Source organism: Xenia sp. Carnegie-2017, unplaced genomic scaffold (genome assembly GCF_021976095.1).
Source record: "Xenia sp. Carnegie-2017 unplaced genomic scaffold, XeniaSp_v1 HiC_scaffold_1, whole genome shotgun sequence".
NCBI lineage: Eukaryota > Metazoa > Cnidaria > Anthozoa > Malacalcyonacea > Xeniidae > Xenia > Xenia sp. Carnegie-2017.
The window spans coordinates 4204519-4230256 of record NW_025813402.1 but is presented as its reverse complement, the minus strand read 5'-3'; the positions used below and the strand labels follow the sequence as shown (position 1 = coordinate 4230256).

The following is a 25738-nucleotide window of genomic DNA, read 5'->3' as shown; positions in this document are numbered from 1 at the left end:
CAACAATGAACAATCCACTTGGTATAATTACAGCTAATCGATTATCACATGGAAATGATATCATATAATTTTCTTTTTGAATTATGCTATTTTTTCTGGCACACCAAGATATTTCTTTAAATGAATGCAAAATTGCCAGTATATCATTCTGTTCTAAGACATCAGCCAACATCCTGGCAAAGTTAACTCAAAATTTAATGACTAGTCATGATGTATCTAGCAGTTGACAGACATACTGTAGGCCTAGGCTAACACGTCTCATGCCTTCACGTGTATTTTTCTAAGATTTGACGACTTAAATTTACTTCACATTAATGAGTGCGTATTCCATAAAACGCTAAAGCATATCTTTATAGTTTGGGTAACTCTTTATGGTTTGTTGGTTGTCTTTTGTAATTGTATCGACTTTTGAACGCTTGAAGCCAGTGTGCCAGATGAAACATTTATATTCGCTCACGTCAAAAGTTCACAAAAATGGGAAGAAATTCATATCGGAAGTTGACGGAAAACTTCGGAACAACTCGTACATTGCGTATGTGATTTCATGATGATTCTGATCAAAAAAATTATGAATAAATTATAATCTCCATGATTCTGATTGTGTTTCGTTCATGTGTTGATCTTTGCTTTATGTTCATTTTATATGACAACACGAACGTATTGCATTTCAGAGTTTATTTCATAAAATGACGCCCGTTAATACTAAAAGACAATCCATATTTGCGAATAGGTCTTATGGAGCTCTAGATATTACAGCTCGAGATGAGGAAAGGAATCAAACGACAGATAAAAACACTGAACAATTAATGAGAAAAAAATTAAAATGGCATTATATGAACGCTTATGAGAAATACAAAGCAGGTGGTCGTAAACCGTGGAAACTTTCTGTTCAAATTATCAAGATATTTCTTGTCACAGTGCAGGTGAAAAGTGTTGAATTGAAATTATTTGTAAACAAAAATATTCATATTTAAAGAAATCTTCTGAAATTTGACGTTTAGCGGAGAAACACTTTGATCGTGTTTGTTGCCATGAGTGTGCAGTACCACGTATCATCTATAGATTTTTGTTCGTTTGATATTATGATTATTGTCATGTTTACTGACTTGAATGACTTCATATCAAAATAAAGAACACTGGCTACAAAATATTTGAAAAAGCTTTTTGAGTACATAAGTCTCTGTAGACCTCCACTGTTCATGTAAATAAAGTCTCTTCGAAACAGCAGTACCACCAATTTATATTGCATTTCATCATTTTCATGTTCATTGTTATCATTTGAAGTACATATTATCAACTGTGTTTTTCTTTCAATTTAGATACTTTGGTTTGGTCAGTTGAGATTCTCTGTTGTAGAGTATGTGGATGAAGCTCGTGGTGTATTCAAGAGTCTTTTTTTTATGAACAATAGCACTTCACTTTACACAAAAGAAAGTCTTTATCATCAAATCAATTATACAATTTCCCAGGCAAGTATATTCTAAAAAATCATTGGTTTGAAGCATGCATATTCCTGTATGGACTAATGTCATGTTTATGCACCTATTCTTACAAAAAACAAAACAAACAAACAACATTTGTATACCAGCCAGTATTAATCCCCGCCAGGGGGGTTGACCGGTCCATGAATTTTTCCACGCCAAACGTCTCTATCTCTCGCCATATCTCTCGTTATACCCATCGCCTTCATATCACTGTTCACAGCATCCATCCATCTCTTTCTCGGTCTACCTTGTTTGCGGACTCCATCAACATTCATATGCAACGTTCTACGAACTATGAATTCTTACAAAGACATGATATATTTCTGTATGCTGGTACTTTCTCAATGTTGTTTTAGAAATATTGATGAAACAACATTTATTATTCTTATTTTATCAACTAAATAAGGCTCTTATGTACATTTTTTAGTATAAACACATCAATGATATAGCACTCGGTCCATATGCACCATCACCTAACAGTTCTGTTCGATTATGTGTTAACTCGTATAAAGACTCGACTATTGATCCTAGTAACTTTCGTTTCAAGTTCCCGTATTCTGATCCGTCATCAAGTATCCTTTTGAATTTGATCTATAGGAAAAGAAATCTTTGTCTTTTCAATCTTTGCTTTTGAAATGAGTTTGTTTATGAAAAGTAGTTTGTTTATGAAAAGTATTTGCACAATATTGAAATTTTTCATATCCATTACAGACAGAATACTATAATATTTTAAGAAAGTAAACTAATCTATGAAGCTGATATTCCTTAGCAGTTTTCAGCCTGTAAAAACATTACAACTTTTACAAATAAGAGCATTAATGAGTTCGTAGCAATGAATAATATACCTTCCAATTTTAGCAAGTAAGTTAACTTTTCATTCAATTAGTTCAAATGGCTGATACTATTTTTTTAAATATAATCTGATGAGTAATTATATTTGTTGAATGGAAATATAAGTAAGTGTAAGAATTATGTTATTGTAAGTATTTTGAGAAAGGTTAGCTTAGCATTTGATAAATTGTTAATTGGTTTTTTGATTTGTAAAATATCTTTAGTAGTTCATGTGATTTAGTTTTTCACATGGTAGTTGATAGTAGTCTATATTATGCCACAATATGATTGAATTTTATATTGTTAGTGTTGATGAAATGTGGTTAATTCTATATTTGCAAACAATTAAAATTGATCAGTTGAAGTTAGGAAACATTCCTAAATGTGTGAAATTCAAAATCAAGGTATTTATTACAAACATATTTGAACACTTTTAAAATTGAAGTTCTACGAACACCATACAAACATATCTCATTGTTTTACAGCTCATTTTCCACAATGAACATAACACTGGAAATTTCAAGTTGGAAATGAAAACAAACCAGGAATATATAAAATGCGGTACCGCTAAAAAAAGTAAGTTCTCCATTAGTTTTTAAGTTTTCTTTCATTGTAGATCTACAATGAAAAACTTGTAGCAAATTAGCCATTAATGCGTCTTTGTTAACCAATCTTGATAATTTTTAGATGATGTGTTGATTTCTAGTGAAATGATTTACGATAGTGTTGTCATAATGGTTTGTGTTTGGTCCTTTGTTCTTACATCACGTTCTCTATATAGAAATTTTAAATTGGCTAAGGTAAGCTGACTCTCATAGAAATGAAAGACCATAACATTTTTTATACATGTTTGCAATTAATCAGTTGCACAAGTTATTTGCTGTAACAACTAATCAGTTGCACAAGTTATTTGCTGTAACAACTAATCAGTTACACAAGTTATTTGCTGTAACAACTAATCAGTTGCACAAGTTATTTGCTGTAACAACTAATCAGTTGCACAAGTTATTTGCTGTAACAACTAATCAGTTGCACAAGTTATTTGCTGTAACAACTAATCAGTTACACAAGGTATTTGCTGTAACAACTAATCAGTTACACAAGGTATTTGCTGTAACAACTAATCAGTTGCACAAGGTATTTGCTGTAACAACTAATCAGTTGCACAAGTTATTTGCTGTAACAACTAATCAGTTGCACAAGTTATTTGCTGTAACAACTAATCAGTTACACAAGTTATTTGCTGTAACAACTAATCAGTTACACAAGGTGTTTGTGGTAACGATTGTTACAATACACAAAGTGTGCATTGTAACAACTGATCAGTTACACAAGGTGTTTGTAGTAACGATTGTTACAATACACAAAGTGTGCATTGTAACAACTGATCAGTTACACAAGGTGTTTGCGATTGTTACAATACACAAAGTGTGCATTGTAACAACTGATCAGTTACACAAGGTGTTTGTGGTAACGATTGTTACAATACACAAAGTGTGCATTGTAACAACTGATCAGTTACACAAGGTGTTTGTAGTAACAATTGTTACAATACACAAAGTGTGCATTGTAACAACTGATCAGTTACACAAGGTGTTTGTGGTAACGATTGTTACAATACACAAAGTGTGCATTGTAACAACTGATCAGTTACACAAGGTGTTTGTGGTAACGATTGTTACAATACACAAAGTGTGCATTGTAACAACTGATCAGTTACACAAGGTGTTTGTGGTAACGATTGTTACAATACACAAAGTGTGCATTGTAACAACTGATCAGTTACACAAGGTGTTTTCTGTACTGCATTCATTGTTTTCGTAATCTTTCTAGATAACGTTCAGGTTTTTCAGAATAAAGAAAACATCAAGTTGTCACTTGTGTCCGATGGACTGGAACTTGTTAACGCTTGGTTTATCATTATAATACTCACAGATATTTTGACAATTGTTGGATCTATCTACAAAATCTATATTGACATGATGAATTTAGAGGTGTGTGGTTTTATCTCACGTTTAACCTTGCAAAACATGTTGTGAACTATTTATTAGTCTAACAATACTATGTTTGTCTACTTACGTAATCTAGTTTTTATCAATATTCCCTTTCTATTACAGACAATGTATTTTTTCGACGTATGTAGTATGTGTCTTGGCATCTCGGTTCTTTTTATTTGGATTGGTATTTTACGTTATTTGGGTTTCCTGAAACAGTACAATGTATGATGTAAAAATTAATATTTTAAAGTGAATTTTTCTTCCTGTACATCTGTAGCTACGTATATAACTGCGTGTATACTTATCAGGTTTTGTTGATAACACTTGAAACGGCAATGCCCAACGTTCTGAGATTTCTTTCTTGTGCTGGAATTATATACATGGGTTTCCTGTTTTGTGGTTGGATTGTCATTGGTCCTTACCATCCAAAGGTAAACTTAGACTCGTCAATGCTTTTCCATTTTATGAATCAGTATTTCTACACTGTTGTCATTTCAATCAATTTGATTATTTGACCGTTGTGTTCATAATCGTTGTTTAAGTTTTGAGTGTGTTAGCTAAATAGTAGGAACTACAAAAAGAAATCTAGAATTTATTCATTTATTTATTTATAAATTCATTCAACGCATATTTTACTGACGTACAACACATATGCAGCGCAGGCATTACTTCTGTTTCTGGGTGTATGAAATGCTTATAGTTACCGCACATGTTATAGTTAATATTAAATCCTTTAAAAGTAACGATAGTATTTTTGCTCAATGATAGAACTCTTTTTTTCCGTATTAATATAGAAGCTTGCTATGTTTTTATTATTATTTTTACAGTTTACCTCGCCATCTATTGTATCCGAGAGTTTGTTTTCTCTCCTAAATGGCGATGATATGTTTCGAACATTTCGTTTGATGTCGAAGGATAATTATGGAATATGGATATTCTGCAAGATATACCTTTATGTTTTCATATCCCTATTCATCTATATTGTACTCAGTTTGTTCATTGGTATCATTAGTGATGCATATGAGAGGTTGAAGGTATGGTTATGTTTGTCAAAATTATATACGTAGTCTCCGAATACAACTCAGTAAACATCTTGTATTATGTATAATTAACTGCAACTTTTTGCTTTAACTGTTGAAATTGTATAAAAATGTTGTACTTAGTACGATGTATCTGTTTAATATAAATAATTATACGATATCTTGAAAGAAAGCCAATAGGTGGTTAGTGGGTGGTTAGGTGGTTAGTGGGTGGTTAGGTGGTTAGTGGGTGGTTAGGTGGTTAGTGGGTGGTTAGTTGGTGGTTAGTGGGTTGTTGTTGGATAGTTAGGTGGTGACTGGTGGGTGATTAGATGGTTAATGAGTGGTTAAATAGATTAGTTTAATTGAAATTTGGCCTGTTATAGGCTGGAGAACACGTGTTACGTTCTAACATACAGCGATTTATCCATGGTCCTGGCTTGAAGCAATCAGAAATGCTTGAGTCATCTGATGTAATAACTGAACCCGAGACGCCGAATGTTCCTGCATAACATTTGTGTGGCATGTTATATTTATTTTAGGTGAAATGAAACTCATTGTGAAATTAAAAGGATACTTTGTGTCAGCTTGAAAATAAATATGATAAATATACAACTAATACTTACTCTATGTCAAAACATTACACACAGAACAGTTTTTATTTTCACTCATACGTACAAAATACGTAGTTTTTTCTAAAGAAATATTGATAGAGAATTATGCCAGCTGTTGTCAATGACCAGCACAAAACTACGCATAATTTGTTTTGCATTCAATGGCTTTGGAAAACATCTCATATCGCATAGAAAAGTATTGAATAATTTAGTGTGTCCATACTAGTGGAAATATGAATTACTATGTGATAAAAAATGCTTATTTGTAATACATTAAATATTTATATTATGGTGTTTTATGCAGACTTTTCTCTTGTATAAACACATCATTTGTACTCATTTACGTTCAAACTGCGTGCTAGACAAGTCATGTTACTTGATCTTTATTTACTGTAATAAAAAACACTTTAACAAAATTCATGTAAATGAACTTCAAATGATTATGTTTTAAATAAAATTTTCCAATTGAGATATTTGCATTCCGTCTAATTCCAACTTTTTAACTTTGTGTACTTAGAATTATATAATTATCAGAAGAATTTGAGTAATTTCATTGGTCGAGAGAAAAAAATCCGGTTTTCAAACATTAATTTGTTCACTCGCCCCGGCGGCTCGTGGCCACTTTTTTAGTTTTTATCACAATGACGTCATACCCGTGTATCTATAACTGTATAGACAAGCGTTGAATGTTATCTATTTGTTAATTTTTAAATGTTGTACGTCATAACGAAAATTAGCAACACATCAAAAATATTTACATTCAAGAAAGTAAGTTTTAATACAACATTGAAATTGTCAAAAAACTTTTATTGAAAAATTCCTATTCAAATTATCATTTTATTGAAAAGAGCTTGACAGTGGACTTTGTAAAACAGTTTTATCATATCTCTCTGCATTCTCAAGGTATTCGAGTTTTGTGATGTTCGATTTCTAGAGAAAGTGTCATTAAGTTGCATGAGACGCAGCAAATTTATACATAAAATTTTGAATCCTACGGAGTACGGAACCACAATTTTAACAAACCGAAACGCGTTAAAAATACGGCGCAAACGGAGTTCAAGGATATACATTTGTGAAACAGGGCATTAATTTGATTCAATACATACTAAACGTTAAAAATTTCTTCAGTGACATCAATTTCATGAATCACGAACAGGACCACGCGATAGTTTTTAAAACGGTCGTGTAATCAATAACTTGCTTCATATGTTCTTAAAGATTTTTCAACTTTCTTCGTAATCTTACCTCTAAATTGTATAAATATAAGTTTTACTAACTTTGTCTTGTCGTTTACTACATCTTCATCCTTCGATTATATTCACCGTCCATAGTAAAAATGGAGCTTCATCTCCGATGATGAAACTATCCAAAAAACGATCACGTCGACAGCGTTGCTTAAACCACTAAGTGAAGCGTTCTCGAGGTAAAATGTCATCTGCTGATAATTGAACATACAATATCAGTGGTATAACAGCCGTATGATCCTGTTAAAGCCTTGAGACGAAATCAAAAGATTGCACAGATCGAGTAGTTCACCTTCCAGAAAAGTTTTTGATGAGATTAAGGGGTCTTTCATGCATTCAAATAATTCAGCACGTTGTTCGAAATTGCGCTTCTCATTGCTGAATTCCTTTATTCCGAAGCCATCATCAGAGAATATATATAATACATTAATCCTTAGATTAATATATTATATATATTTGCTGGATTCCGATTAAGACACCTTTCTCGAAAAGCGTTTTATACACTGTCAGTTGGTCTATTTGAGTTGGACTCTGGTATTGTAAAAACTCTTTGCTCTGTAATCCGTCGAATCATTTTTGCACTGATCGTGTGATGAATTAGTAATTTGACCATCATTGCTTAGATTTCATTAGAATTAAGTTATGTTCAATTCCCAGGGGCAGAAAGGTTTGTGTGTGTGTATGCAACAAACAAAGATGTGTAAATGATGTAATTGAAAAAAATATTTTACGTATCCATGGGCTTAGTACAGTGACAGGTGATAGTTCATAAAGAAATGAAATTGTAACAAGTACATAATTTCTACGTTTTTGATGCACTCTTAATGTAAAGTGGCAATTTTTCGTCACACTCTGTAAGTAACATTAATTTTATTCAATTTTTCTTCTTCCAGGTGAAGGTCACACCATGGTGATTGTTAAAGCGAAAATAAAATATTTTTATCAGGGAGCGCTGTTTTACTTTAATAACGTCTCTGTCTGATCAGGCTGAATCGATATTTTTATTGAATAAACATTCAGATAGTTTCACAAACTCCCAATATTTCTTTTGCATTCGAACTCATGAAAACTGTAAGCACCAAATAGCCTTTAAACGAGAATCTTATGTCCATGTTGAAGCAAGCAAAGAAAGAATACGTTCAGATGAATTTACCAATCAAAACATTGGTAGCTTCGTACAAGAAAGGTAAAATCTGATAGAATCGATGATTATGATCAGATAGAGCCGATGTACTTATCCAAAAATGATGAATAAACTGAAATGATTTGCAAAACCATTTCATGAAATTAAACAAACAGCATTATCAGACTGACCGCAAGAAAGTTAACGATTGACTTTCGCCACTCAAATTTACAACGTGGAAATTTCAAAGAAATTTGGGTTAAAAAGTGATATTTAACGACTATGCATCACAAATTTGTGGTTATCACCAGTACAATACACCATAAAGCAATTTGATCGCTATACCAACACTATTTTAGCGATATTTTACCATTATGTGACATCATCATCCATCAATTTATGAAACCTGTTGAAGTAGTCTGTGCCTTGATTTGATGTATTTTCATCATAAGCAGCCCCAGGTGAGTCTCTTTTTTTATTTTTTTGAGGATCTTCCTCAAACTCACCTTCAATAGGTGTTGCAGGATCGCCAGTAAAATGTGATGTGCTTTCTATGAAACGAAATGTAACATAATTAAATGAAAATAAGGTGTGAGCAATTGGACAATTTATATGTCTTACTCAAGCTTTGACTTGCAGTATGAAAACATGATTAAATATTCCAATCATATTTACGATACTAAATGCTGCAAATTTATACCTTGACTTTTGGACTTATACAGCTTGTGTTGATCAATCAAATTTCTAATGAAATAAATTGATTGATTCTGCAATTGCAGTTCTTTCCAAAGTAAAGGTATTGTTTCGATGTGTTCACTTAAGTTCTGCAAAGAGGAATTTATAACTTGTTTATTCTAAAAAATCATATGAAAAACCGCCAGTGAATACAATCATATCATTAATGAAATAATTGAAAACCAATATTCTATTTAACATTTTCACTAAGTTCCACCTTCAACACGTTGTCTTCTGCTAGGATTTCCTTCATTTGCGAAATCAACGAACGGTTCAACGTTTTCATTATTTTCGATATAACTGACTTTTTCTGAAAGAGTCAAAAGTATTTTTATCAATGAGTTATTTGCTACATCATTATCCCTATGGCTCCAGTGAGGTCAAATTATATGAATTTATAATTGCTGTAAGTAAACTTGGTAAAAAAACCCATCAAGATCTCAAATTTTTAAATCAATCATGACTAAAATCCGTAAAACATACATCACAAGCTAAACTGTTACATGCAACATTGATGGTACACTATATGCATTAAAACAACATCATTTACGTAAAAACACAAAGTATGAAAGGAAAACATACCAAAATTGATTTGTTTAAATTATCTTCATCTAGGCTTCTTGACATGTAAAGTTGCTTTCCAACAAAATCATTTATGTTTCCAGAAAACATTGACTTTCCAGTGATATTGCTTAACTCCAACTGGAAAATGCAATTCAAGTTAATAACATGAAGTTTAAGAATGAGCATTGCAGCCCCAGAGTTAAAGGTAAGATTGGTAAAGCCTTGGGTTATATACACGATTGACAAATAAATCCCGGGTTAAATACTGGATTGACAAATAAATTCCAGGCTAAATACATGATTGACAAATAAATCCAGGGTTTAATACAGGATTGACAAATAAGTCCCGGGTTAAAAGTTGATAAAAAAACCAGGTTAAAGGCAGGATTGATAAAAAAGATAGCATACAGAACATAACAGTAGTATATATTATTGAAGATTTGAACTGTGCTTTATGCCACTTGGAACTTAATTATGATGCATTTTGCCCCCTTAACACATCAACTTGTAGGTTGAACACATGAAAACCCTTAGAATATAGTACTTCACATAATTCAATTCCTGTAAAAAATTAATACTGATTGCTATTTTGAAGAGTAATATTTCAGCTCAAAAAGATCCATTTTGTATTAGATGAAGGTTTTACATAAAGTTCTCATAAGATTTTATGAAATCCTTTTATGTTCTTGGCTCCTTTCATTAAAACAATGATCCTATCTATACCTCTAATCCTCCACTCTAAAAACTGATGACAATTTATTTAACTACACTTACTGAAATATTCCATTTCAAGAAACATTCTTTGATAGCCCTTGAATGCAATGATTTCTGAACTTTTAATTGCTTAATTTCATGATTAATCTTTGTAATTTCTGCACCAGTATCTGCCATTCCTTTTTGCAAAGCAATTACAGTGCGACTTACAGATTTCAAACTGTTTGGACTGTGCAACGAGCTAAATATCGTGTGAAGTGTCCCATTTATATGAGATATCTAGATAATAAAATGATATTATTGATCTTCAATATTATAAGGCTACATTTCAATAATATGTTTCATTTCGTCCTCCACAAACAATAAAAAATGCAAAACCTTTAAATGAGTGTTTTCAAGCTCCATCATCAAGTCCAAAATTTTATTTTTCTCTGTTTGCAAAATTTTTATGTTATCTGTCATTCTCTTTTCAAGTGACAAGCATTTCTTTAGGTTTTCTGCTTGCTCTATCCCAACTTCAACAGGAAATGGAAAATGTTAGTACTTTGTGATTATATTGTCCAATTTCACAACTCTAATGAACATGCTTTAATGTGATATTCTATAAGTGAATGGTTGGAACCCAGCAACAGTATTGTGGTGATATTGTAGGTATATTCAGGAGAAAGCATGTATTTGCTTTAAAATCTTTAAAATAAATTCAAAGTATACAGCAGATACTAAAAATATATTGTGTGTTGTCTTGCACAAAAGCTATCTTAAAATGGTGACATCTAGTGGTAACTCGTGTAGTACGCCGTTATGGTGGTACTGATATCTTTAATAATAAAGAATTAGTACTCATAATTATTATAAAAACACCTTTCATTGCTCATGATCTACTCGAAACACACGACCTACGTATCAGCAAAACTCTTTTAATACATCACAAGAGAACATACCGCGATTCACTTCAATAGTTAAACGACGAGATAAATTTTCAACATCTCTGTATAATCTCAGGGAAAACCAAAACAACAACGAAATTCCCAAGACACAAGCACATAACACTAAAACCAGAAAAACGCCACTGCAATAACGACGACAATTTTGAAAAGATTTTCGCCAATTAGAATGTTTTCTGAAAATAATGAGACGAGTAAAATATACAAGTACAATGACTAACATTAAATCAAAGAACATATACTATGTCAAATATTCATACAATTTACCTTTTCCTCGCGAATTTCTTCGTCCTTTTCACAATACTTTTTGGGGGCAGCGCAAATTCTGGAACGTCAGAATCCGTATCTGCTTCGACTTTATTTAGTAAAGTTCCTCTAGACTTTGTTTTCGTGTCTTGAGGCATGATTTTCAACAGATCAATCTTCAACACAGCACTTAAACGCCATTGTTTCGTTCAATATAAAATATTAATGATTTATAGCTTTATTAACATACTTAATATACGCACTTCATGGATTTATGAACAATTAATGGCCACAAATAGGTTGGAAGAATGAAAATAGCAAAAATATAAAACTCCTCGACATTGAGGCAGAGATGATTATACAGGCATAACTGTTTCTTACCCAGCGATCTCACGCTGCGAATTGCAATGAAACTGAGTATAATGTCTTCTCGCGTGACTCGTGTCACCACGTCAACAAAAAAGACCAGTCAAGCATTCTTATCTTACACTATTATATGTAAAGTGGCGAAAGTGCCTCTGTTAGGTAGTCAATAGAGGCGGCAGTTTGAATCACCTAATATTTTCTAAATGTCGTCTGCTAATAAATACTTTACAGCGCTATTGAAGATTGAAAAATAGCTTCTCGAGAATCTCAACTACAGCATAAAATTTGAAAAATTCATTAACCATCAATGGTTTTTGGTTACCAGCATTTTTGTATTGAAAATCAATTTTTTTTTTGTTTTTTCAAAAATTCAGATTGAATTCATGCTGACGTAATCCAATTAATGATATATTTTGCTCTTTTGCTGCGATTATGGAATGCCTTGTTGTCCATTCACTTGGGTCTAGGGCTCTTAAACAGTTGGACTCAGACTGGTTGGGTATCACTCAGGAATGCAACAATTTATCTACTCTCAATTAAAAAACTTTGATAGCCGGAGTTTTCTTCATGAATTTTTATTTATATACGAAAGACCAACGACACGTCAGCTGACCTTCAGCTGTTGAGCCGTCCACTTGAGTTATGAAGGAATGGAGATACCATTACTCACACTTTGGAAGTTGTAACAAGATGAAGTACTACTATCACTAACAGGCGTCACCAACCGGTAACCAGTCACACTTTGTGTTTGGAAAAGTTTTCATTTAAACCAGCCTCGATAGCTTTGAATACCTTGCTTTTCGTTCTGGCATATATGATGTGTCATTTAGACGGAGTATATTCTCAGATGCCAAAGAAAAAAGAGTATATGTTGGCTGCATATAATAATGATGTGATTGCCAATTATAGGAAATTCTTACAAAAACTGAGCTCATATTTACAAACAAAAAAATTAGCCGTATCATCATCGTGATCTTTACACCCTTGAAATAGCTATACATATCGTATGTTTCATGTTGCAAACATTTTTATACTCATTTACTAACGATCATATTATCTAATTACATCTATAACTCCAGCCAAAATTATTTCTAAAATCTAAGTTGCCAATTGATATTTGAACTCTTGAAACAGTTTTCACTGCTCTGATTATGTCCATTATTGTTTTATCTTCGGCTAATAACGTGTGATGTTTGATTATTCAATTGATGCCTTCATTAAAGAAATTTTCATCCTGTTTCTCTTACAGCAATTTGATATTTTTTTTGACTTAGGTGCGTGTCGTCATTACTTGCAGCGATATAAAGCCTGCTAGCCGTTTTGTAGCTCTGTGTTATAAGCCTCCATTCACTGCTAATGCATAAGAATTGCTAAGAATAATTATATAGACGGGATCAATATATTTCATTTTGGCTGTAGCCCTTTCTTCAAAGAGCGACACACACAGATAATTAATATGAATAGTTTTGAATAGTTTGTTTTTAACACGTTTGTTAAATCTGCAGTTAGTTTGATAACTCATTTCAAAGACAATATTTTTTACGAATTAGAAGTTCTTGACATTTTTTCTGAATTGCATTCCAATACCACAGTATTTTCTGTCCAACCAAAATTGTTGCAGAATTTCTCGTGAACTATCATTTTTGAATGCTAATATACTGGTGCTGGAACTAATCTATGACCCGCGTAGAATCATCTGCATACTTCAAAAGTCATCTTCTACTGTAGGACAGTAAATGAATATGTTAAAATAATCATAAAAATTAAAACCAATGTAAATAATTTACCAGAGTTGTACCTCTGTTAAACGATTCCATTCTGATTTGAATTTAATCGTTATTAAATGTGAAAGTAGAAAACCAGCATACACGAGTAGCGTATATAAAGTGAGTATTCCATTCTCGTTTAAAATATATTTAATGAATTCAGAAATACACATTCCTGCTTGGCAGGTTAAAAAATAGAATGAGTTTTTATTCTTTGACACTTTCTAAATAATAGTTTATAATACTTTAGTTTTTTTTTGTCATATCTCTAATCCTTGACCTCTATTTTACAACGATATTAAATACACTTAAATTAGCTGATAAAAGAGCAAAAGAAAGCAGGAAGCTTCATGTATATTTTTATACGAAGATTACTACATCAAAAAAGCTATTATCACGACCATAAATATGGGTTAACAAAAATATATTCTCCAATTTACAGAGACTATTTCAATATTTTGACAATTTAATAGAAGAATTTTTATTTTGAATCGAAGATAAACGATTATTCAAAAACGAGTGACGTGTGAACTGCTAAATAACAATTTATCGCGTAGGGGTGATAAAACAAGGAGCATTTATAGAGATTTTTTAACTGAAAATAATTCAACACGGGTTCATTGATTTTGTTGCTCAATTATCATAGCGTTTTTCCCTTTTATTTTTCTGCTTTAGTTTTAATGATAAATTAAAGTACGTTAAATAAATGGAGTTCGTGCTTTCTATAATATCTTTTATTCATAAAATAAGCTCTTTCTCTCTCTCTCTATAGCTTTTTATCTGTTCCGAAATTCTTTCTTATTCGCAGTTGACTTGCTTGAGTTAAACGATAACATCACTAAGCAACTGTCGCAAAGTTGCCAACATTATTTCCAGGAAACACAAGCGTGTACCATCGTGTCCCATGGAGATCCGCTAAAACGCCAATTCGCATGAATAACTACGTCGCCGTTCTAGCCGAGTCAGCGGTAACATCCACGGGATCATTAGGAATCATACCAAAAAATCTTTCTGTAATTAACGTGAAATGTTCACTTAATATCTAAAGTCGTTATTATGTTATTTAATAAACTACTATAAGAGTTATATAAACTTGAAAATGCAAATGAAAAACATTCTACAACAATCACAAAACAATTGATTGCTTGGTTTTTCTTACATTTACGTCTTTCAATGATAATATCCAAAAAGTTGTTCTAGATTTTCTTCTTAATTAAGTTTATAAACAACAGTTAAACATTGTAAAATAGAAATTAGCCATACTTAAACTTACCGGCTTGACTAGCTAGAAACTGATAGTCTGAAGTTGTAGCATCGGTAGTGACCGACATTGTACTGACAGGTACACTTGTCATACCATGTGGCCAAGGTTGTTGCAATTGCGCTGTTCTAGGAATGTTGCAGTGCGATGAAAGTATATCATTGTTATCACTCAGTGAATTGATGATACCATGATTCACACCATTGGTGGAGAGATTATTTGTGGTTGTGACGTTTATATATTGACCATGTGCATCCTGTAATGAATAATAACTTTATTATTTCATGTTTAGAGATTATTTCTATAAAATGTTGAAAAAACAGAAGGAAATTAATTGAATGGCTACTTAGTAATTGACCGATAAAATTCCTTATTTACCGTAGAAGTGAAGGTCTGTTATTTTCGGCTACGTAACTTATTGAATAGTCAATATCTTCTACCTACCTGAGTTCTATCATTAAAACCATTGCTGGTATTGTTACAAAGCAGTTCTGAGGGTGGCGGACGATGCGTATTACTTGAAGTACCAACACTAGGCGATGATCTGCCAACTGCAGAAAGAGAAAAACACAGTTTTATTTTTATGTTAACACAGAAAATTGCCTTTAATTTAAGCCTGTAGTTCATTGTATTGTATTTTTCCAAGCAATTGGATTCAGAAGTTTGCTGTAAGGAATTAAATGAATACAGCTTGTGTGACGGCTGATTAAGATAATATGCCAGATTAAGACATCGTTATTACTCAGCAAGATTATTCAAAGATTCATTTGTTGAGTGCAAGTAACATTATCACATACGTATCATTTGATAGTTATACTTAGAGAGACATGAAGTATCAAGCGATAGTTATATTAACGACAGTTTTATTTTTATGTTAACACAGAAAATTGCCTTTTTTTAAGCCTGTAGTTATTTGTATTGTATTTTTCCATACAATTGGATTCAGAAGTTTGCTGTAAGGAATTAAATGCATACATCTTGTGTGACGGCTGATTAAGATAATATGCCAGATTAAGACATCGTTATTACTCAGCAAGATTATTCAAAGGTCCATTTGTTGAGTGCAAGTAACATTATCACATACGTAACATTTGATACTTATACTTAGAGACATGAAGTATCAAACGATAGTTATACCTGAAGCCACACGAAACGGTAAATGGGTCATATCCGGCAGCATTGTATTGGGGTGAAAAGACGATGCTTTCTGCAAAACAGCCGGCGTGGATCTAGCCAATGCATTGTGGGTATGGTGACCATACATCGAAGACCAAGGATGACCATTTTGAGCAAGCCGAATCATTGCAGCAGGATCCATTTTCTGAGATCCTGATGCACCTGATGTAACATAACTACAACCAATTCCATACGTTGCCTCAGTCTTTGGTTTTAGTAGAGGAGTTGGTGAGTAGTGAGATGGACTTGCTGTAAAATGTAACATAAAATATACATTTACTTACAATGAAGACGACGCAAACGTATAACACCGAGTCACCAATCTCTATGGACTATAGATAACTTTCTATAGACAACTTTCTGCTTGAAGCTACAGCAGTAAATATGTTTATAAATGTAGCTCGTTCAGGTTAGTAAAGTCCTGAGAAAGACTGTCGGCATTGCTGTTGACTGACGTTTCGACTACCTTAGCGTAAGTTATCTTCAGATTTAAATGAGGAGCAAACGTCAAGTTTGCCGTATTTGTTCTCTGGTCCATATGTCATCATATTGTGTATCTACAAACATGTAACGATACTCCCGGATTCAAACCATTTACTTTAGTAGTAAATATATTGCAAACTGAATTTTTGGAGTCAAATAATGAAGACACCTTAAACAATCAGAACCTATTCCATAGAATACTAGGAGATAAAATTTTCGTGTTACCACATTACCTTGGCCCATTTCCCATCCGGTAGAGCTCTGACTACCAGGTGAGCGATTACTGTTATTACGAAAACCATGTTCATCTTCCTCATCCATGTCATCTTCCATTGATGAACTATTCGTACGACTTCGTTTACGCGCCAATTGTTCAAATAAATATGGCGTTTGATCGATGTTAGACGGTGTGACGTAATTGTTACGAGTTGAACAATAACTCATTCCTTCTAGATCTGTTCTTGAATACTTTGTGCCTGAGCGGCCACATACTATTGGTGCTTTACAATGAATAAAAGAGACGATTAGTTTGCCCGTTACAAAAATTTATTTTGCAAAAATAACCTACTTTGAGAATATCTGTAAAGTTCACGAACTGAAAATACACCAGATATCGAGAGATTTCCATCCAAAGGGCTAGGAGCTGTTGAGATAATTAACAATTCATTAAGTTTAAACGAGAATAAAGAATTTTGAGATTAACTCTGATGAGAAGAAAACACAATTGAAATACATGTTTTTAAAACAGGCAGCGTTGGATTGAATGCAGCTAGAGGAGAAAAGAGTTCATCCATTTTCTACAAGGTCAACATTTTTGAATGAATGGCGTACTGCGTTAAGACTTTAGAGTGCAAAGGTGCCTCATTATACGGTATTATAAATAAAAATTTGCACGAGCTTGCGGAATGAATATGAAAATTTTGTATCTAAACCTCCATATTGCATTACAGTATGCAACATATCAACAAAGAGTTTACATGTGATGTAGTATTTTTCACATTATTCGTTCAAAAATTTTTTTTTTCAAATTAAATACAAATACATCCATTCTATTGATAATATTTTATCTATATAATTTATCAAACATTGGAATGGATACATTGATCGGTAAAAGATTTTTTGTGAGGTATTACTGTAATTTTCCCGTTATCACAATTGAAGAATAATTGATGCCAAGTTTTCATATAAGCATTAAAATATCTAAGTAGAAAACTTAGCTAACAAACATAAAGCAAGTGTGAAGATTCACCAACACAAGAACAAAGGAAAGGCGATATAAGATAAAACGTGAGAGGATATAAGTGATCAAGAGATATTATGTCATTGCGCGTCATTGGGATAAGAAAAACTAAGTGGGAATGATTAGAATCATATGACTTTCGAATGGAACAATTAAAAAACGACGTCTATTGTTAATTGTTTCACAAGGATGTTAAGGTATTCTACACGCACACGTATTGTGAGGGAGTGAAAGTTCAGAAAACAACCAAATATGTTCATCTTACGTCAATTTTGTATTGACACTTGAGACTTTCTGAAGATTCTTTGTAAAAAATATTTCAAAAGATGAAACTTTCTTTGGTTGGGTACGGAAAAGGAACAACACACAACACGATGAATGAATAAGTTTCATGTTTGTGTGAAATAATAAATTGTAAAGAGAGTGTTAGAAGAACTCAGCAATCTCACTTTAAAATAAAAGCAGAACTCCTTTTGGATTTATCAAATTCAAGACCTGAACTTAGTAAAAAGAATTTCAAAAAGGTTCTTTGACAACCAACAAAGAACACATAAACAGAGACCTGTTCTCGGAGACAATTTAAGTAATTAATTATTTCAAACAATATCAACCTCCATGTTAAATTTTTTAGCTATCGTAAAATATCCTTAAGACTAAAGAAAAGGCTGAAGAAGTAGTCCTTAGACCACGCTATCGAAAAGTCCATTAGCAAGAATCAACAAATAACCTCGTCACCATTAACAAAATTTCATTACTCCTTGAGGGTAAAGTAAAGATCAAAGTTTAATCATAATACGCTACAATGCTTCTTATCATACGGAGCACCAGAAAGCAAATCAATTTCGCTTGTTTTTTTGGCGAAGTCTCAAGCTTTTAGAAAGTTCTTAAAACAGTAACACGGAAATGTGTTCTTGCTTGGTGAAACAAGATAGAACAGGAACCACATCATTTTATAATCATTTTGTTCTTTCGTGCGTCCACATAATCACTGTTTTTAGAAGCTCTTGTCTTTGTTCGTACTAGTTCAATGTGGCACAACTAACATAAACAGAGCACGCAAACACAAGTCACTGAATGAGACAGCATCCTTAGATTTTCAACAGGATGCTTACGCATGTCATAATAAATAACCACAAATATTCTTTGTATTTTAAATCACATTTCACAATCAACTAAAGAAATCGATGATTTACTTCAACAGTTATATTATGCAAACATGACGCATAAAAAAATTTCTAGACGTCACACTGTGGTTAAAATACCCTCACGAGTTTAATAATTAGTCTTTCACTGAACTCTTAGAGATAGTCGTCAATGAGACATGTCGTAAGAAATAGACCAACATATTTTGGTTTCATTATAATATCCAAAGATTATTTCGCACCGTGTAATTCAACAAGAAAAATTGTCGATTGACAATAACAGGATGTGGCATTTAATTATATCAAAAGCGCTTTTAATCGTTGAAGCGTAATAAATTCTCCATTAAATCAAAGAATTTAATTGCATGTGCGCGGTGTTATGAGATTAAGTTTGTGAAACTTTAAGGAGTTTATTTGGTGATTTTTTACTTTGTTTTCCTGCAAAACAATTCAATACACACCGCGAAAAGGAAAGGAGTTGATCATAAGAAACCATATAAGCAGCAGGGGAAAACAATTATTTTTGCATAATGTCCATTATTCAACAAATAAAGAACAAACGAGGCTACTGAATAGGCATGTGAATATTAGCTTAATGACAGAACGATGATTAATCGTCAATGCTATTACGAAAACGAAAATATTAAAATGAATGAATATGAACATGCAAGCATAGATAATAACACGTGCATTACTCGTTACTCAGTGGCGGGAATCCTCTGTTTGTTTATAAAACACGTTTATTTTGAGGTAGACAGACCATACACTTCGCCATGAACGACAAACTGAACAACTCAATAAGATTTGACTCTTCTTGTATTATAAGCGGAACTCACGATATTATGCAGTCAAGCGAACGCCAAACAAACAATTATACTTTATCAACTTACTTGAGAAATCGACTTTGTCCGACAGACAAGCTGCTCCTGTTCTCGAAGGACTTTCATTACACTCGTTCTTTTTCTCTAGAACAAATATTACGAAGAGTCTTTTATCAAATTAGTGTTCTAATGTGACGCTAGATTGGTGTTATGATGTCTTGGTATGCAAATTAATACTAGTTTGACTTGACCAAATTTAAATCACGACAGATGATTTAATAACTAGTAAAAGTTTAGATTCTGGTTTCGATTTGCATTATTCTACTATAACCCAAATAAAAAACCATTATATTTTGTATACCTTGAATGTAAATAAAGTTAGCGAGGAATAAATCCAATTCTCTGATAGTGACCGAAATGTGGTTGGGTACGACACAAAGTGCCCGATGTTGACAACTTTTATTTTTACCAAGTCTCTCGCCATCCGTACTTTCTAGCGGTATACCACGGAATAATATGACCATAACTAAATCAAGACGCCATACTTTATCAGCTTGTCGTAAACAGTCTATACGTCGCATTTTGCCTTTCTGGTCGGGATTTGAAATGACGCAACGTGAACAGTCGACTCGTCCTGTCACCGCGTAAACAAAATCTTCCCTACACTCAGGTCGAATGTCTTTGCGAAGTTTTGCGAGTAGTCGTGAAGCCCATTTCTCCTTAACTTCAGATGATTCTGCTTCTAGCTCTTCTTTACACTTTTTTTCCTCTTCGGAACTCATACGAAGTTCGTTTCGCTTGTAATATTTACGTTTCCGTGCCTGCAGGTTAAACCAGGTGTAGGCAAAAGACTTTACGTGTGGCAGAAGAGCCTCGATAAATAGTTGAAGTTCATCCTGTTTGAATAGAGAAGAAAAATACTGTTTATTATTCGTTGGCAATGTTTGACTACCAGCCAAAGGCTCGTTACTTCTATGCTTTACCATGGTAGCTTTATAATGACGTTCATTGAGTTTGATTCACGGTCTTACGTCGTGGAGCCCACGTACCCTTGCCATTGCTATGTGTTTACACTCTAATCATAACGTAAGAACAATTCCACTAATACTCATTAGAAATAAGCCAATCATAGCGCCCGGATGCTGACGTACAAATTGTGTCAAGTGCAAGTTCTATTGTCATGTCAGATTTCGTGCAGAGCACATTTGACCGCTATTTCTCAAGTTCAAAACAGTGAGAGGACAGCACATAGCCATTGAATTACTCAGAAAATTTCACATCAGGGGATATTTTAGTGACCTTTTATGTAGCTTTGCTTACTCATCTTCCGCTTAGCATTTCCACAGTAAATTGAGTAACGCTGTTTATAATTGAGTCTATTAATCGGAGGAAACATTTTACGTTGTTTGCTTAAATGCCACAGCAAAATGTATGGTCAATAGATCTTTCTTTTTTGTTAAAGAAAGCAGTACAATGTTCCCGACAAATTGATATTATTGTCTGAAAAGGTTATTTAAGTATTATATAAGGCGATTTTATGTTATGATGTAACTTTATAGTATCGTCACAGCGCTTGTATCGAGTGGTCTCTCTAATTTTTTTCGTTAATATCCATGCATTTCACGCATAAACACATAAATGTTAAATACACACAAACATAAAAGAAATTTTGCGGCGTCTCTTTTGTAAATAAAGCTTATTGTCCTTATTGTTCTAACGTTAAGTATCATGAACAGCAAAGCAGTTTCGCGACACGAAAGATTCTTGCTTACAAAATTATGTTTTTATATGTTGTATTATGGTGAATTATCTAAACGCTAACCTGTAAGTAGCGATCTCATGTATTTAACAAAAATAAGACAATTAACAGCAGTTAGCACCTACCACAAAACAGAAAGAAACTGGTGTTCGATTGAGCATTATATTCATAAAATTGCAGGTAGACAAGTGAACTTAGCTTTACAACAATCCTTTCTTTTGTTGTTCTTTTTATATTTAAGATTTAAACGAAAGGAAAGCTTTAATATGAAGCTTTTTCTTAAATTCGAAGCAATCATCAAGATAATTCAAGAAAATACAAACAAACAACTAAAATATCTATATAGTATTTTTACTAATGACTTGTATTGAGCTGAATAAACTGCTTTAACAACTTTTGTTATTTTGATTTGATAAATCAATTAGATGCGATTTCAAAGATCTGCTGATTAATCGAGGAGCAAAAATGAATTGACATGGGCAATATTTCAGGAAAAAGAAACTTCAAAATGTTTAATATTCTATGAAGAATAAGTGCTCGTGAAAAGCAATACGTATAACAAATAATTTATTGTTATTAAATCTTTCGGATAGCAGTAGGCTAGTTTCCGTTTTTCCCTTTCATACAAACTTTGGGTTGGTCTTGAAAACAAACATGAGGACACACTATCAAAGCACATGAAAATCAGTATTGGTCTCACGATTAAATTATTGTCATTCATTGCACATATTTGAGGTGAACTAGTTCCGATTAATTTGAGGGTGTGATCTAATAACTGCCTAATCAACCGGATATCAAAGTTTGTTAAAATTTGGGTGGAAAGAAAAAAATGCCCGCTTTGTTTGAAAGCAAAAATAGCGCGAAGAAAAAGTTATTGTCTAGTTTCTACATTAACCAATATTTACTTTTTAAATATGTAGTAAGCAAATAAAATCCATAGGCTGAAATACGTTGATTTTAACTAACTTCAAATAGTTCATCACAACAACATTATGTTTATTTAACAAACTAGAAAGAATATTTTAATAGAAATAAACGTTAAAAAATCATAGCACATATGATATGGTTTTATTTATGAGTACAAACAACACATACTATCTAAGTTGTAAAATCTACGCCATTATTATACAAAAAAGCTCCATAGTAAGAGAAAACCTTCCACGAATAAATAACACATTTTGCTCCTTTACTCCTGATAGCTATAAATGCAATATGATTACCGTTTGTACAATCTAATTCTATTTTATATGTGAACTAAAGACTATTATATTGCTGTAAACACAACGATTATGTAACTTGTCAGATTTAATGTGATTTACTATCTGTGTCTAACAAATTCTACAATTTAGTGATAGATTTTCTTGGTTTATATTATATTCATGATCCCAATTCAGCTTTTACACGCGTAATAATCATAAATTACTGATACAAATCTAGAAATATAATATCTTTTGCAACGCAGAATTAACACATGTGAAAATATATACATTCACCAAAAATACAAAAAGTTCCTTTCTTTCATGATAGGAGATAGAAAAGAATGCAAAACTACTCTAACTTGTCCCCAGCTGGAGAGCCGACTGAAAAATAATAAGTTACCTGTTTTTACAGGTTACACAATATGGAAGAATAATGGTTGAATAAAAAGATGTCTTAATGACTGTTATGTTCTATACATACACGCCCATATTGTCAACTATTTCTTGGTATGTTCATGAATAAAGTAATCGTCCAAATATCATGAGAAAAATACCACAGTCTCTTCCTACAAACTCTATCAATATAAGACTGGAAAATCAACAGCAAATTATTTGTTCTTTCATGCTAAGTCGTAACTTTTACGCTAGGAAAATAAATCAAGCTCTTCTATAGTATGTATATATTAGTATGGCAATAATTGTAAATAGAAAGCAATGATGTGACTTTCCAAAAATACTAGAAAAAAGAATACAGTGCAGTTAGTCTGAAATAATTGTTCTGGCAAATCGACTTGAATAAACTTTATGTTGAATTCAAATGTTCATTTGATAATTTGACTGAATCTACAAACACATTTGACGTTAAGAAATTAAATTCTATACGCATTTAGTGTGCGATCTATAAGAAACAGCATTTAAAGTCTATGCCTGTTTTTTAGCTATTTAAGTTCTTTGTATCAATAACTTTGCTTTAAGTTAATATTTCTTCGTCATAAGCGCTTCTATGTATGCTGTCTCAATTTTCTTTTAATATTTTAAATGCATGTATGAAATACAGCAATCGAACAGCACATATATACATATATATAGATCTGTTTTACTATAGCAAAAACCACAATGGGGGCAAACTAATTCTAAATTTTTATTCCTTGCACACACCAAGATTTAAAATAATAATAAAGCTTTATTGGATATCAATTATAGTTAAATTTTTTGTCATGATCTTGTAGCACTTGTTATTGCGTTAACATGCTTCGCATTATTCTAAAACTATGGTCTAGTTTTCTTTTCCATAGCGTACAATTGAATAGAGCTATAATGTCTATTGCATTCCGATGAACATGACATCTGTATGAACGCAGTATATCTATTCGCGCTAAGGCAGTTTTTACTAAGTGAGCAGAATTTTAATTCCATGGGTTTCGTTTTGTTAAGAATATATAATTATCAATAATGTGTTCAAAGTTTAGCCATAACGACAAAAAATGGCAGGGCATATTTATAAAAAAAACAGATATATTCGTTGAGTATTTTTACCTCCAAATAAGCCAAAAATATGCCTGAGTAGTATGAGATTAAGACAACAGCGACTATATCAGAATGATTGCAAAGTAGGAAGAATTAAACCGGAAGACATCGTAAGAGTTTCGAAGTCTACTCGCGTTCAGTTTGTCGCTTGCAATTCAACTCGAAGATTAAGTGTCTGACCTGAAAATGTTTTAACAGTGACTCAGTGAGACTTTTTGGCAAAATCCACAAGTAGACACAGCAATACACCCATCAATTTGGCATCACTGATAAGTTTCCTTTACGACATACCTTGCCGTCCTGACTCAAAATTAATATGAAAATGATGTTCTCCTATTTTAGTTTTTCACGTTTTTACTTGGTATAATGATTTACGGTAACTCTCTCAATCGATCAACGAAACATTTATAACTAAATTTCAAGAAGTTTAGGCAACTCAAATTATTAAAAGTCGACGGGTTAATAAATAGAAGAAGTTATAGTGGCGGTTCATCACGTATAAAATGGTTTTTGCTATTTTGCCAAGTCAACCAGGTTCCTACAATAAAGCATTAGCGGTCGCATAAAATCATTATCTATAAAGTGCACCGGCTAAGTTGATAAAAACGGAATGCAAAGTATGATAAAGTAATAAACTACTGAAATAAATATGTGATCTTCTGTCTCAGTTAACATTGTCACACCATACGAAACAATGACAAACGCTACGTTACACCCGCAATCAAGTCACGCAAGTGTATAATTTATACAGCAATAGAGCGAGGAAAAGCGACTTGTAGACAAAAACTAATCTAGAGTGTTCTTCAGCAAGATATCGAATAAACTCTTCACCTGGTTCAAATATAGTTGAAACTTTTCTAAATAATTTACGTGCGGACTGTCTAATTAACAAACATATTGTTTAAAAGTATTCTGTATCTCAGTAATAATCAATATATAAACATAAATAAATAAACTAGTTTCGCCTTTCAAGCTTCAACTATATTGAATGTATCAAACTTTCACTAAATGAAAATACTTCGTACAAATATACATGATACATAAGTGATTGTATAATCATTGACTCATTTACCATAACAACGCTGTGGATTCCCATAGGATGTTCTTAATAATTCCTAAGGCATAACTGGCTTCTGCAATGTCATATCAGATACGCGATTGTTCCACTGAAGTTTATACTTCAAGTATATATTTTTAAGTATTTGTATCACGTGTGTATAACCGACGGTTAATAAATGTAGCTGAAAACGAGGCTGTATAGAGGACCTTTTATTTAACCATGTTTGTTTTCATATTGTTTCAAATATCATGTTTCTCATTGACGTCATCATGACGTCGTTTAGTTAAAAGAGGAAGTACAGCTTAAAAACATGCATAAACTGTGGTTTCAGATCAAAATGGTTTATAACGGTATAAATCACATGAAAGACTATTTGATGAAAATAAGGATTAGATTAGATTAAAGTTAATTCTGACGTCACTT

At 32.5% G+C, this 25738-nt stretch overlaps 3 protein-coding genes across 6 annotated transcripts; 1 reads left to right on the top strand and 2 right to left on the bottom strand.

The window, feature by feature from the left end:
• Positions 1 to 220: 220 nt before the first annotated feature.
• Positions 221 to 6416, top strand: LOC124452003 (mucolipin-3-like). The gene is made up of 13 exons (XM_047002630.1): positions 221 to 923; positions 1320 to 1469; positions 1912 to 2056; positions 2264 to 2345; positions 2623 to 2719; positions 2801 to 2891; positions 3003 to 3115; positions 3180 to 4077; positions 4149 to 4309; positions 4433 to 4534; positions 4621 to 4743; positions 5140 to 5346; positions 5718 to 6416. Exons 1-13 carry the CDS (start codon positions 687 to 689, stop codon positions 5841 to 5843), a joined length of 2532 nt encoding a protein of 843 aa, XP_046858586.1. The 5' UTR covers positions 221 to 686; the 3' UTR covers positions 5844 to 6416.
• Positions 6417 to 8565: 2149 nt separating this feature from the next.
• LOC124441574 lies at positions 8566 to 11922 on the bottom strand. 2 transcript variants are annotated; one of them, XM_046992052.1, is made up of 8 exons: positions 11537 to 11922; positions 11267 to 11445; positions 10704 to 10840; positions 10386 to 10604; positions 9630 to 9749; positions 9265 to 9357; positions 9013 to 9166; positions 8566 to 8863 (listed from the first exon to the last, which is right to left on the bottom strand). In XM_046992052.1, the coding sequence occupies exons 1-8, from the start codon at positions 11671 to 11673 to the stop codon at positions 8685 to 8687; spliced, it is 1218 nt and encodes a 405-aa protein (XP_046848008.1). In that variant the 5' UTR covers positions 11674 to 11922; the 3' UTR covers positions 8566 to 8684. The 2 variants fall into 2 exon arrangements, with proteins under 2 accessions (XP_046848008.1, XP_046848015.1); XM_046992059.1 differs by having other exon boundaries at positions 9013 to 9136; positions 11537 to 11921.
• Positions 11923 to 13779: 1857 nt separating this feature from the next.
• On the bottom strand, positions 13780 to 25494 carry LOC124458419 (nuclear factor 1 C-type-like). 3 transcript variants are annotated; one of them, XM_047008510.1, is made up of 9 exons: positions 25328 to 25494; positions 20132 to 20666; positions 19840 to 19914; positions 17136 to 17210; positions 16801 to 17067; positions 16046 to 16333; positions 15353 to 15459; positions 14921 to 15164; positions 13780 to 14658 (listed from the first exon to the last, which is right to left on the bottom strand). In XM_047008510.1, exons 1-9 carry the CDS (start codon positions 25349 to 25351, stop codon positions 14588 to 14590), a joined length of 1686 nt encoding a protein of 561 aa, XP_046864466.1. In that variant the 5' UTR covers positions 25352 to 25494; the 3' UTR covers positions 13780 to 14587. The 3 variants fall into 3 exon arrangements, with proteins under 3 accessions (XP_046864466.1, XP_046864495.1, XP_046864425.1); XM_047008539.1 differs by lacking the exon at positions 25328 to 25494 and adding an exon at positions 20754 to 20907; XM_047008469.1 differs by lacking the exon at positions 25328 to 25494 and having other exon boundaries at positions 20132 to 20910.
• Between the last annotated feature and the right edge of the window lie 244 nt (positions 25495 to 25738).

Excerpts from the sequence above, each read along its gene's own strand:
- LOC124458419 (XM_047008469.1), bottom strand. The coding sequence starts at position 20,756 with ATGGTAAAGCATAGAAGTAACGAGCCTTTGGCTGGTAGTCAAACATTG. Across the intron at positions 15,460-16,045 it reads ACCGTTTCGTGTGGCTTCAG|TTGGCAGATCATCGCCTAGT; the intron begins GTATAACTATCG and ends CTCTTTCTGCAG. Across the intron at positions 14,659-14,920 it reads GTTTCTAGCTAGTCAAGCCG|AAAGATTTTTTGGTATGATT; the intron begins GTAAGTTTAAGT and ends CGTTAATTACAG.
- LOC124452003 (XM_047002630.1), top strand. The coding sequence starts at position 687 with ATGACGCCCGTTAATACTAAAAGACAATCCATATTTGCGAATAGGTCT. Across the intron at positions 2,057-2,263 it reads GTATTCTGATCCGTCATCAA|CCTGTAAAAACATTACAACT; the intron begins GTATCCTTTTGA and ends AGCAGTTTTCAG. Across the intron at positions 4,078-4,148 it reads TGTTACAATACACAAAGTGT|ATAACGTTCAGGTTTTTCAG; the intron begins GCATTGTAACAA and ends TAATCTTTCTAG.
- LOC124441574 (XM_046992052.1), bottom strand. The coding sequence starts at position 11,673 with ATGCCTCAAGACACGAAAACAAAGTCTAGAGGAACTTTACTAAATAAA. Across the intron at positions 10,605-10,703 it reads TTGAAAACACTCATTTAAAG|ATATCTCATATAAATGGGAC; the intron begins GTTTTGCATTTT and ends TTTATTATCTAG. Across the intron at positions 9,167-9,264 it reads CAGAAGACAACGTGTTGAAG|AATAAACAAGTTATAAATTC; the intron begins GTGGAACTTAGT and ends ATGATTTTTTAG.